Here is a 13,783-nt window from a genome sequence, read left to right on the forward strand (position 1 = left end):
ATTCCCAAACTGGAAACCTCCCAGAAGGCCCCTGTGGGTGAATGGCTAAGCAGACTGTATACATTCACACCATGGAGCTCAGAATACTATTCAGTAATAAGAAGGAACGAACTACTGATACACGTAAGAGAAAAATATGCAGAGCAGGGAAAGCCAATCTCACGAGCTTGTGTACTGTATGATTCCATCTGTATAACATTCTTTTTTTTTCCTAATAAATTTTATTTATTTATTTATTTATTTATTTATTTATTTATGGCTGCATTGAGTCTTCATTGCTGCGCACGGGCCTTCTCTAGTTTGTGGCGAGCTGGGGCTACCCTTTGTTGCGGTGTGCTGGCTTCTCATTGCGGTGGCTTCTGTTGCTGCAGAGCACAGGCTCTAGGCGCGCGGGCTTCAGTAGTTGTGGCGCACGGGCTCAGTAGTTGTGGATCGTGGGCTCTAGAGCACAGGTTCAGTAGTTGTGGTGCATGGGCTTCGCTGCTCTGCGGCATGTGGAATCTTCCCGGCCCAAGGCTCGAACCCATGTCCCCTGCATTGGCAGGCGGCTTCTTAACCATTGTGCCACCAGGGAAGTCTCTGTATAACATTCTTGAATGACAGAATGATAGAATTGGAGAACAGATGAGTAGTTGCCTGGGGTGGGGGTGGGAGGGAAGTGGGTGTGGCTGTGAAAGGGCAACAGGTGGGGTCCTAGTGGTGATGGAATGTTCTACATCCTGACGGTATCAGCGTCCACATCTGGGCTGTGATGTTATACTCTCACTTGCAGGATGTTTATCATTGGTGGAAACTGGGTAAAGGGCACATTGGATCTCTGTTATTTTTTAGAATTGCATGTGCATCTAAAATTAACTCAAGAACTTAATTAAAAGAACTTTGAAAGATACACAAATATGTGCTGCCATATGCAAAGTTTTTTCTGAAGGGTATCGTCCTCCCCGCAAAACAAATCCATCGACAGCACATATCAGATAGCTGTGCTGGGTCATAAACCATCCCAAGCGTGGTATCTTAAAACATCAGATATTTATTATTCCTGTGATTCGTTGCCAGGAGGCATTGTTGCAGCTCTTTTTGCAAACAGTCTGCTGCACGTGGATACCTTTGGGATTAAGGTTGATGAGAAAGGAGGCGGCTCTCGTGTTCATTTTGTACCTTTCTGTGGTACTTTACGAGTTTCATGTTTTCTTTTATTAAAGAATATGGCAAGAGTCATCTGGGTGATGGGATCATGAACCATTTTTGTTTTCTTCATTTAAATTCTTTGCTTAGAAAATCATTTGATTTAAAGAATGTAGGGCGGTACACCTGTCAAACGGTAACGCAGATGTCCTAAGGCGAGCTCAGGGAGGACAGAAACCTCCCGTGGAGCAGAAGGGCAAAAGCTCGCTTGATCTTGATTTTCAGTAGGAATACAGACCGTGAAAGCAGGGCCTCACGATCCTTTTAAGCAGAAGGTGTCAGAAAAATTACCACAGGGATAACTGGCTTGTGGTGGCCAAGCGTCCATAGCGACGTCACTTTTTGATCCTTTGATGTCGGCTCTTCCTATCATTGTGAAGCAGAATTCACCAAGCGTTGGATAAATAAATAAGTAAAAATAAAGAATGTACAAGATAAGGAGGCTAAACTGTTTTAAAGCGTAGGTGAGCGTTTGCCAAGTCCGTCAAGCCTTTGTGATGGAGGAGGTAGCCAGCCAGGCTAATTACTGTCCCCGCGTCTGCAGCAGGGTCTGCTTAGCCTTGCTCCTCCCCCGACGGTGGGTGCCAGCATGGACATGTTGCAGATGAGTCTATGGGATGCCCGCACGTGCTCATTTCCTACTGGGAAGGTTCACCCATTCAAGTTCAAATCCCCAGTCTGCGGTGTGAATCGTTTTGTTTCTCCCTGGCTGTGTTTCCTGCTTCCTTGGCCAGTTTCTCGGGATGGGAAATGGCTTCTGTTGGGACCCATGGGGCCCATGGGTCGTCCAACATCAATGCTCCCATAACCGTAGTGGGAGCCCAGCCCACAGTCCCCAAGGGGATGGGGTGCCCGCCTGCTGGCAGCCCAGGGAGCTGGGACAGTCGCCTGCTTCCTTTCCAAACACGGCCCCGTCAGATGGCAGTCACCTGCTATGGAAACAGAATTATTCCCCGGGACACACACAGCCCCACCCTGGGCCCCTGCTCCACGCCTGTTACGGAAAGTCTCCTGCAGCCTGGGGCACCGCCGACTTCACGACGGCTCCCTGTCTGGTGGCCGTGCGCCCCCACCTGCTGTCCGTGTCACACCCAGGGCGCCCAGCTTACCCCCTCTCACTGGCCTCCAACACTCCGCAATGAGGTGCTGCCCCCCCGCGCCTCCCACCTTCCCCGGGACCAGCACGTTACCGCGAGGTCCTCACGTCCGCCCTGGGAGGGGGACACGGAGGGCCAGGGCCAGGGCTGGATGGAGCTGCGGGCGGGCAGCTGTCCCCCGCTGGTGCCCTCCTGCTGTGACCGTCCCTCTCCCCACCTTCCCAGCCTTTCCAGCCTCGTCCGTGCTTCCTCCCCACCAACTGGGCAACCCCCCTGCACTTCCACCTTCATCACTGATGGATTCTCAGCAGGGCAGCCTCGAGGCCTGCAGATGGGGCTGGGGATGCGGAGGCTGGTCAGAAAGGGGAGGGAGGTGAGTGGGAGGCCCTGCGGGTCTGTAGGGGGAAGCTGAGGGTCTGGGGGTCTTTGCTGCTGTCCAGAGTCTGGGGACAGAGAGGAGCCTCTTAGGGTCCCAGCAGGAGCAGGCGGGGTGTGCATGCACACACAGGAGTGAGTACTGGTGAGTGTGCACGTTTCTTTTTTCTTCTTCTTTTTTTATATTTATTTATTTGGTTGTGCCGGGTCTTAGTTGCGGCAGGTGGTCTCCTTAGTTGTGGCACACTGGCTCCTTAGTTGCGGCACATGGGCTCCTTAGTTGTGGCATGTGAACTCTTAGTTGCGGCACATGGGCTCCTTAGTTGTGGCATGTGAACTCTTAGTTGCGGCATATGGGCTCCTTAGTTGTGGCATGTGAACTCTTAGTTGCCACGTACGTGTGGGATCTAGTTCCCTGCCTGGGGCTCGAACCCGGGCCCCCTGCATTGGGAGTGTGGAGTCTTAACCACTTCACCACCAGGGAAGTCCCTGTGCACGTTTCTTGGAAGCCTTCCTCCCTTTGTCCGAGGAGGTTTTCTGAAAAGATGGCCTGTGACCCGTGAGCCCTCCTAGCCCAGAGTGACTTTGTCATTGCTGAAGTCCCTGTCCTTTCTCTCCCAGGACTGTGTGGGCTGAGCCCAGAGGGTCCACCTCTGCGACCCCAGGAGCCACTCGCAGGTGCCAGTCCCCGTGGCAAGCGGAGTACCCCAGGGGCAGCTGCTCGGGTGCCCCTCCCCCATCTCTGGTCCAGCTGGGAGTAGCCGACGGTCAGATTCATAGGCCCTACAAGTGCAGGGATGTGAGCTTCTCATGGGGTGCCTAAGGTTCTCCCACTTTGTGCCAAGGAACTTCTTGTCCACAGAGCCCCCAAAAGAAGGAACATGTTACCCCAGCTTTCCAAGAAGGTGCTGTTAAAACTAAAAAGAACCCCAATCTTGAGCTATTCATCTGGCATTGCAGAAGAGACTCCCTCCACGCAAACCTGCATAAACTCCTGGGTTCCAGAAAAACCTGGGGAGCCTGCCTGGCCAGGTGGCCACAGATGGGGGACCTGACTCCGACGGCCAGCCCAGCAGTGACAGCAGCTGAGGGGCTCCTGGCTCCCTTTCACCGACTCCGGAGCTTTGTCTGGTGAGGGGCCGGGCCCAGTGAGGGGCTTGCACCTTGCCTCATGGATCATTTCTAGAGCAAAAGTCATCCCCCCGGAGATCACTGGGGTCATTAGGAGATGCTTATTTATACACAGTGCAGAGCACAGAGACAACGCTCGGTGGATCTCTGCCTCCCAGCCCTCGGTTCTTCCATGTCTGAGCCTATCGTTGCGACCATCAGAAAAGCACCTCCTTTGACCTGTGGCCACAGTTGTCAGGAATTGGGTAACCTCCTTGCCTGAGAAACAGAAGGCTCTGCTGTGATTTGTTTTAAGGTGACCAATTGGTTCTGACCCTTGTTAAAAATCTTTTCTTTTTAATGCTCCCCAAATAAAAAGAGTCCGTCCCCACAGGCCAGTATTTTCTTGGATAACTGAACACATGGAGGACTCAGAGCTGCAGGTGGCTCTGTGTTTGAGCCCTGGAGAAGGACCTGAGGCTGCCACGAAGATGCAGTGATGCACTGGCTGCTAATTGCTCCTTTGTTCTTTAGAGATGTAAAAGAAACTGTATATTTTTAATATAGGAAAATAGGACAGCAAAAATACAGGGAGAATAGCCATTTGCGCGTATTTTGGCTTTCTTCCTTTCTTAGCAGTAACATGGCAGCAGCAAACTTCATGGAGTGTTCCCCTCACACACGTCTGTATGCATTTAACCCCACAAGGGAGGTGCCCTTTTTCCTCCACATTACAGCTGAATCTGGCACGGGGGGCGGGGGGAGTCATGTGACTTTCCTAAGTGGGGTCGGGATGTGACCTTTTGGCCTTTGGGAGGTGATGCTCCTTGGAGGCTGTGGACACTGCTGTCCCCCGTCCCCTGCTAGCCTTAGGCCCTCACCCGCATTGGTGCGACAGCCAGCCCAGCAGCAGGGACTCTGCAAAGGGGCTCAGGTCCACTCTTCCAAATGACCCTGGAGGTGGGAGCTGTGAACTGAGCCGCTCTCTAGGAGAGGCTGCCCGGCTCAGCAGTGCATCCCCTGCCCCAGGGCACTGGCAGCGGGGGAGTGAGGAGCACCTGCCCCCTCAGCCAGGGATGTCTGCCCTACCCGGGGGCCCGTAAGTGGCCCATCCGGTGGCCCTGTCAGGCTTGCATGCAGCGGTTTGCTGCCCACGCCCTAAGGGGTTGCTGTGTCCCTCGTAGGATGTAGGTGTCCCACGTCTTAAAAGAAAAAGGTCAAGAAGGCCTGGGGTTAAGTCTTAATGTTAAACTCAAGAAAGAAATCTGGGGCTTCCCCGGTGGCGCAGCGGTTGGGAGTCCGCCTGCCGATGCAGGGGACGCGGGTTCGTGCCCCGGTCCGGGAAGATCCCACGTGCCGCGGAGCGGCTGGGCCCGTGAGCCGCGGCCGCTGAGCCTGCGCGTCTAGAGCCTGTTGCTCCGCAACGGGAGAGGCCGCAACAGTGAGAGGCCCGCGTACGGCAAACAAACAAACACACACAAAAAAAAAAAAAAACGGAAAAGAACCAATCAGCTCATCCCTACCATACCCAAGGCCACAAAACATTTTTGAAGGAGGTGGAGAAGGAAGGATAACCAATACAAATTAGGAACAATAACATCAAAAAATGATTGGAATATCTGAACTAGATTTTTTTTTAAGTTGAAATTGCAGCTTAATGGGGGCACTCTGGGCTTCTCCTGACAATTTCATTGACTGAACATGGTGGAATGACTTCTTTTTTAAAAAAACTTTATTGAAGTCTAGTTGATTTACAATGTTGTGTTTAATTTCTGCCATACAGCAAAGTGATTCAGTTATACATATATATTCTTTTTCATATTTTTTCCATTATGGTTTATCCCAGGACATTGAATGTCGTTTTCCCTGTGCTAAACAGGAGGACCTTGTTGTCCCTCCGTTCTATATATAATAGTTTGCACCTGCTAACCCCAAACTCCCAGTTCATCCCTCCCCCCAACCCCTTCCCCCTTGGCAACCACAAGTCTATTCTTATGTCTGTGAGTCTGTTTCTGTTTCATAGATAGGTTCATTTGTGTCATATTTTAGATTCCACATATAAGTGATATCATATGGTGTTTGTTTTTGTCTGACTCACTTCTCTTAGTATGGTAATCTCTAGGTCCATCCATGTTGCTGCAAATGGCATTATTTCATCCTTTTCATGGCTGCATAATGTTCCATTGTATATATATATATACCATATCTTCTTTATCCATTCATCTGTTGATGGACATTTAGGTTGTTTCTACGTCTTGGCTATTGTAAATAGTGCTGCTATGAACATAGGGGCGCATGTATCTTTTTGAATTATAGTTTTGTCTGGATGTATGCCCAGGAGTGGGATTGCTGGGATCATATGGTAATTCTATTTTTAGTTTTCTGAGGACCCTCCATACTTTTCTCCATAGTGGCTGCACCAACTTACGTTCCCACCAACAGTGTAGGAGGGTTCCCTTTTCTCCACACCCTCTCCAGCATTTGCTATTTGTAGGCTCTTTAATGATGGCCATTCTGACCAGTGTGAGGTGGTACCTCACTGTAGTTTTGATTTGCATTTCTCTGATAATTAGCGATGTTGAGCATCTTTTCATGTGCCTCTTGGCCATCTGTATGTCTTCTTTGGAGAAATATCTATTTAGGTCTTCTGCCCATTTTTTGATTGGGTTGCTTGTTTTTTTGTTGTTGAGTTGTATTGTTGAGTTTTGTTGTTGAGCTGTCTGTATATTTTGGAAATTAAGCCCTTGTCAGTCTCATCGTTTGCAAATATTTTTTCCCGTGGAATGACTTTTTTTTCCCCATTTATTTAATTTATTTATTTAGTTTTGGCTGTGTTGGGTCTTCGTTGCTGCGCGCGGGCTTTCTCTAGTTGTGGCGAGTGGGGACTACTCTTTGTTGCGGTGCGCGGGCTTCTCACTGCGGTGCCTTCTCTTGCTGCAGAGCACGGGCTCTAGGCGCGTGGGCTTCAATAGTTGTGGCACGCGGGCTCAGTAGTTGTGGCTCACGGGCTCTAGAGCACAGGCTTAGTTGCTCCGTGGCATGTGGGATCTTCCCGGACCGGGGCTCGAACCCATGTCCCCTGCATTGGCAGGCGGATTCTTAACCACTGAGCCACCAGGGAAGCCGTGGAATGACTTCTTGATGTTGCTGAAGAGGCCCCAACCCCCCATGGAAAATGCAGTCAAGGGGATGAACCACTTCCCGGCCCTGGGCGGCTTGCTGCAGCTCCACACTGAGGGGCAGTCCGGTTCCCGTTGCACAAGCCATTTTGTCCATATGGAGACTTCAAGTCCTGTGCCGAGTTCCAAAGCTGTCTGGCAGTTCCACTGCCCTGGAGGAGCCCGACTGGTCAGTGTAGCCTTTGCAGCATGGCAGATCGGGGTGCAGGTAAACCCGATGTGGGTGGGTGGCGCCCATTCCTTGTGCCGTGACGTGCTGTCCTGGGGCCTGGGATTCCGTGTGAGTGGGCAGGTGAGATCCTCGCTGCAGACACTTCATTCGGGGGGAGGGGGGCAAGTTGAGATGTAAATGCCCCCGGAACAATCAGAAGGGGCGTGGGGTTGGCAGTTGGTTGGAGTGTCAGGAAAAATCTGCCACGTCCCTTAATCTGTCTTCCCTACATTCCTTCTCTGCTCCTTGCCTGGGTGGCGTTGGGGGTGAATCCCTTCCCATAAGAGATGTGGACTTAAATCTGTTGCATCATGGCATCCAAAGCACCTGGTGGAGGCCTGATCAGTGAGCGGGGGTTCTGGAAGCAGGGGTCTGAGACAGGCCGCGGCCTGCCTGGGGAGCCGGAGGGGATTCACACCTGAATGTTACAGGCGGGGAAGCTGAGGATCAGAGTGTCCAGTAGAACATCCTGTGACCTGCCCACAAGTGGGAGCGCCATGGGCCCCCCAGGGACGCAGTACCTTGATCTGCTGTTTGAGTTCCAGCAAAGTCCTTGTGGAAGGCTCCTTGGGAATTTGGTTTGGATCCTGGAAGCGTGTGTGTCTGGATGTCTTTTCCTCTTATCTCTTAGCTTCAGAGGGACACCACGCCTGCTTCGGAGGAGGGTCTCATCACCTCTGTGCCAGGACCAGCGGGGTGTCTCACCCACATTTCTTGGTGCGGCTGTCAGCCCGTGGGCTGCATTCAGCTAGCCCACCCGGCGGGTCCGAACCTCACAGTACACGTTCAGGGCTGCCTTTGGACTCTGACATTCCTCAAGCCCAGCCATCTGTGAATTCTTTGATACGAATGTTGGTTAATCATTTCTGACACAGAGTGTGAATCCATTTTGTTCCCAAGACTTGCCCCTCCTGGTGTCTGGTTTCGAGGCCCCCCTACGCCTCCTTCCCCTGCATCCAGCATTTGAAACTGAACCCCCATCCGCCTCCCCGATGAGGAATTGTCTGCAGCAGGTTAAAAGGCTGTAGAAATGTGAGCGCTTCGTAAGGACCGAGCACTTTTGTGCTCACAAACAATCCCCATGGGCTGCCCTGGAGCCTCTAAATGGAAACACCGGGAGAGGGGCTGCACAGGGAGAAGAAATAAGCTGGAGGTAAATAAAAAGGGCCGGCCTGCAAGTGATGACTTTGGGCGGATTCGCCGAGAGCCAGGAACCCAGATCTGCACAGATTTGCAAAGAAAGCTTGTTGTTTGGGTTCCCCCGAAGCACACACGGGGTCCTTCAGGGTTTTTCTCAGGTGGCGGCAGGGATGGGCATGGCGGGTGTGTCCTCGGTGGCCCCGATTCCGCCTGCCCCGTGGCAGGTTCTGTTCAGGGCAGCCTGTGCACGTGGAGCGGTGTCGACGGCACCACCTGCGGGCCCTGCCGGCTGGCCTGTGCCTCCATTTCTTGGATCCTGTGCCGGCTTTGCTCGGCCCCTGGGTGTCCACGCCGGGCTGCTACAGGGCGGGGCTGGGGGTGAGTGGGGGCAGGGGTCGCCCGGCCGGGATGGGGAGGTACAGGGACTCGGGCCTTCGCCCGTCCTGTGCCCAGTGCCCTTCTAACTCGAGAATTGAGACGATCCTCATATACTGCCATGTGACCCCTTTATTCCCAGGCTGTCTTCTTTTGTGCAAACTTAAAAATTCATCTTAGAAATATGAAGGGGCAGTTCATTTCATCTTGCTTTTTATTCTTCGTTCCTCCCCATGCATGCCCACAGAGCCTCACGGGCCTTCTCGTCACCAGCCCCAGATCTCCCCCTCAGCGCACTCACATCCCTTCCCTCTTGCAGACGCGCGGGGTGGGCGTGCAGACCTGAGCCGCGCACCGTCCACATCTCCCGATTCCGCCTGGCCTTCGTCCCACCTGCCGGCCATGCAGCTATGCTTTGTCTTCCCTCATCAGAAACGGATGAGCTGAACCCAGATCAAACACACCTGCTGGGGTCTTTGTCCCCGCCCCCATCGAGTCAGGCTGGCCGTGTCATCACACGCACACCTCCCGACCCTGACGGAGAACGTTCACTCTGCTCTTTTTTTGCCTGTTCGTACTTGTGAGCCTTGACAGGAAGGCAGTGGGACGTAGCTTATCCCCATTTTACAGATAAAAATGGGGAAGGAGTTTCTCAAATGTCCAGGTAGAAAGTGGCCGGGGGAATCGTGAATGGTGGATGCCTATCCAATTCTTCTTTTATTATTATTGAGGTGAAATTCACATAAAGTTAACCACGTAAAATGAATAATTTAGTGCATTCACAATATTGTGCAACCAACCACCTCTATCTGTTGATAGATCTGAGATACTTTCATCACCCTAAATGGAATCTGTACCCATTAGCAGTCCCTCCCAATTCCCCCACCACCCGAGCCCCTGGAAATCACTCATCTACTTTCTATGTATTTGCCTATTCTGGGCACGTTATATGAATTGGATGATACAGCATGTGACCTTTTGTGACAGGCTTCTTTCACTTGGCGTGATGTTTTGGAGGTTCATCCACATTGTAGAAATACCAGAATTTCATTCCTTTTTATGGCTGAATAATAATCTATTCCACTGAATGGATTTACCACATTCTGTTTACCCGTTCATTTGTTGATGGACTTTTGGGTGGTTTTACCTTTTAGCTTCAGTGACTAGTGCTACGGTGAACATTTGTGAACAAGTTTTTGGGCCCCTGTGTTCAGTTCTCGGGGTCTAGTCCCGGGAGTGGGGTCCTGGGTCATGTAGTGGGCCTGGTTATCTCTCTGAGGACCCCCATCCGTGTATCCTGAGTCACCTGCAGCATTGTTTCCTGTTACCTACGGCCTTTGCCCGTGCTTGCTGTCTTGGTGATCCTGACCACACGTGGACAGTTGGCATGTGGTTAAGCTCGTTCTGGGGCAGCGTGAGCAGGGGTGGGGCGGCAGGGTGCTCTGCGGAGCCAGAAACCGGCCCTCGGGCGTCGTTCCTTCTCCCCAGCACCTCCCTGTGCTATCTCCTGCCGGTACTTTTGGTTCTCACTCTAAGAATGCTTGGTTCTGTGGTCCAAAGGGCCATCTATTTTGACCCAATGCCTGGTGGATCTGGGAGCACGAATCAAGAAGCAGGCGTCGGGCGATGTTTGTTTTCCCAAAAGTCATGCTTACTGCTTTAATGCGGTAACGCCAGACTCTGAAATCTGTCTTACCAGTGGGCTGTCTCAAGTCAGTAAGTGCTGCTCTAAATACAAATGCTGATTTTTTTTTTTTGTCTTTTCGCCTCCAATTTTCCTCGCTGCTCCTGCTTGAATCCCGTGGCTCTGAGTGGCTCTGAGCCATTGATTATGAGGAACCGTTTACAATAACTGCAGTTGTGTAAACAGCAGCTTCGTTTCAGTAAAGCCTCCCAAGTATAAATGCTGTTTATGTCCTTCCTCTGGAAGGCTCACACCCATCCCCAAAAATGTAAATGATAAGTTGTAAAGATAATACGGGGCTCGCACAGCTCAGGGACGGTTCTTTCGCCCGGATCGCACCTAATACTTAAGCATCCCATGATGAGCACTTGGACGTGTTCTCTAATGCGGGCCGCTATTACAGAGGGAGAAAACAGATTATTTTTTATACTTATCTAACTGTTGCTTAACCAGAGGTGAAATCTTTAAGGATATAGCTTGGCCGACCTTGTGATCTCACCAACTGACGTAAAAGAAAATGGAAAGGATTATCCATGAGCTGGGATGTCAGGAGGCAGAGGGTAAAATCCTCCCTCGGATTTACCTGAGAAGGGTTTGAGGGAGACTCCTGTGTCTGATGTTGATGTCACCCTCCAAGTCCCTGTAACACAGATAGGATGGGTATTCTAACATTAAATCCTTATCCTGTACACAGAGAGACTGAGGTATAGTGGTAGCCTTGTCCAGGTCAGATGGTTGGCCAGGGGGGAGCAGAAGGCCCAGCTGGGGTTGCCAGGTACAGTGGTGCAGGCTGTGCACTGCAGAATCCAGGGCACATGCCGCCGGGGTGAGTGAGGCCTCCTGAAGTCACACAACCTGGCTGCCTGGCTGAGCTCCCGTTACCAAAAGCTCCACGTCCTGCCTTTCAGCCCAGGGTCCTCACTCAGATGGCTACTCCCTTGTTCCTATTGAAAAATGGATGGTTTGGAATGAATTGTGCAGTTGTTATTTGCCTGTTTAAAGACCTTGAGGATGATTTAATTAAATTCCCTATGTTTTTACAACTCCCCGTTTCTAATATTATTATAAAGCATCAAATTGCATCAAGCTATAAACTCGACCTGACCCCAGAGCTGCCACGTGGAGGCACTAGGCCCTTGTTTGTATGGGTGATGGGACGGCCCTGCTGGGACTGGGAGAAAGTGTTCTCTCCATGGGGAGGAAGGGGGCCACTGCGTGTTGGGTGTGGATGGTGAGGCTTCACGTGCACCATCTGAGTTAACCAACAGGCCACCTCACAGAATGCAGGTCTTGTTATCCAGGTCGTACAGATGGGGCAGGTAGTTCAGGGGCCTGGCTGAGCCCGAGCCTGCCCTCTGCACATCTGGAACATTGACCTATCCCACATTACGTGGCCGGTGTGAACAGGCTCCACCTCCACTGCTAGAAGGGGTCTGAGGGCTGTCTGGGCGGATGTGCTTGGTGTTCTCAAAGGGCAGCCAGGAGACCGGGGAGGGATGACGCGATGGGCGGGCTGCCTGGGGAGAGGGGGTCGATCCCTGGATGTGAACCACAGCCTCCTTAAGAGGGGAGCCTGCTTTTTCCAGAAGTGGGCATGCTGCACCCTGTGTCACTGATCCCAGAGGGATTCTTGTAACCAGCCCTGGGCAGGGAGACTGGGTGCATGAGAGCCACAGGGACATCTGGCGGGCGTAGTGGGGAAGCTGGGGGGTGAAGGGGGGCTTGGTCTGGGAGCAGAAAGGGTGGTCGACCTCGGGTCAGCAAAAGGGACTGGAGGGTCATCCCAGGGTGAGGAAGGGCATGAGCCCAGGAGTGAGTGACTGTGAGTACCGGGGGTCGCCAGCTTCCTGGCCCAGTTGGGGGGCACCACGCTGGGTGGGGGCGACAGGGGGCCACCTGCAGGCCGGGCAGTCTGCACCCCAGGAGCACGGAGCGGGCAGGAACCTGGTGAGGAGATACGTGGACATGGTCCGGCCAGTGCTTGGACTCACAGGCAGGATCAAGTATTCAGAAAGAGGGGTCCTGGGGCTTTGGTGTCGGCTGCTGTAACAAAGTACACAAACTGGGGGGCTTAAAACAGCAGAAATGTATTCTCTCCCAGTTCTGAAATGAAGGTGTCTGCAGGGCTGTGCTCCCCGAGGGCTCTAGGGAAGGATCTTTCTCGTCTCGTGCAGATTCTGGGGGCGCTGGCATCCTTGGCTGTGGCAGCATCACTCCAGTCTCTGCCTCAGTTGTCCCACTATGTCTCCCTGTGTCTCTGTCTCTGTGTCTTTCTTATAAGGACACCAGTCACATTGGATTAGGGTCCATCCTACTGCGATATGGCTTCATCCTAACCAATTACATCTGCAAGACGCCTATTTCCAAATAAGGTCACATTCTGAGGTTCTGGGAAGGACATAAATTGGGGGGGGGGGCTCACTGTTAATCCAGTACAGCTGGTTTGGGGACTAATTCAGCACGAGGCCGGGGGGCCTCTCACCCTCCACGGGTCGGTGGGCATGTGTAGGGGCTGGGGAATCATTCAGGGACGCTGGTGGGAGAACACGCTGACGCCTCCGTGCTTTCTCTTCCCACAGCCCAACATCGGCCGCCTGGGCCTGCCCCACGGGCCGTCTGGAGAGAAGGTGGCCATGGTGACCGTGGATGACTGTGACACGGCCGTGGCCGTGCGCTTTGGCAGCTTCGTTGGGAACTACAGCTGTGCCGCTCAGGGCACTCAGAGTGGCTCTAAAAAGTGAGTGTTCCAGGAGACGGGCTCTGGTGTCCACCCGCCATGGTCACTGCTCCAAAAGGGGTCGCCCAGGTCAGGACCCCAACACAGGGCACTCTGGACCCAGTGCTCTGGCAGCCCCAGTCTGGGCTGGAGTCACATTCCCTCCCCTTCCCTCCAACACATTAGAAACTTCTAGAATAAGTCCCCTTAGACTCATCTGCCAAAGTAGTGGCCAGGCCATCCCCAGGGTTGTGACGGCCGGCTTGCTGACCCCAGAAGCCATCCCCAGCCCTGTCTCCACAGGATCCCTGACTTTGTTCCAGTAAGGGCTGGTCCCTGTGACTCAGTGTTCAGTCAGTAACCCCCTCCATTAGATCAGAGTGGCCATGTCACCATGTGGATCTGGAGGTCCCCCGGGCCCGTCCTAACTCAGGTCAGAGAAATGCTGCCGTGGAAGTTTATAATGCCCGCTTCAAATCTCAGAGCAAATGTTCATGCTGGGCTCATCCCTAATTGTGTTTTGGTGGGATGTTTAATAAGCTTAGAAGAACCTGGTCTGCAGTTCAAAGAACCTGGCCTACCAGTTAGAAGAACCTGGTCTATCCTGAGCACCTGGTGTGAAATACACCTTTGTCATAGGATTCCCCGCAGCTGTGATGCAGGTGGGATGCGTCCATCTTACTGATGGGACAGCTGTGCCCTGGAGCGGTT

The 13,783-nt window shown here is 52.6% G+C and overlaps 1 protein-coding gene across 1 annotated transcript in view; it reads left to right on the forward strand.

Annotated features, from left to right (window-relative positions):
• CELSR1 (cadherin EGF LAG seven-pass G-type receptor 1) overlaps window positions 1-13,783 on the forward strand; it is a 155,797-nt gene that overhangs the window by 91,789 nt on the left and 50,225 nt on the right. The window contains exon 6 of the mRNA XM_007454088.1: window positions 12,936-13,093. Within this exon, the coding sequence (XP_007454150.1) occupies window positions 12,936-13,093 (158 nt within the window). The remainder of the gene's footprint in view (window positions 1-12,935; window positions 13,094-13,783) is intronic.

This window comes from Lipotes vexillifer, unplaced genomic scaffold (genome assembly GCF_000442215.2).
Source record: "Lipotes vexillifer unplaced genomic scaffold, Lipotes_vexillifer_v1.1 scaffold382, whole genome shotgun sequence".
Lineage (NCBI taxonomy): Eukaryota > Metazoa > Chordata > Mammalia > Artiodactyla > Lipotidae > Lipotes > Lipotes vexillifer.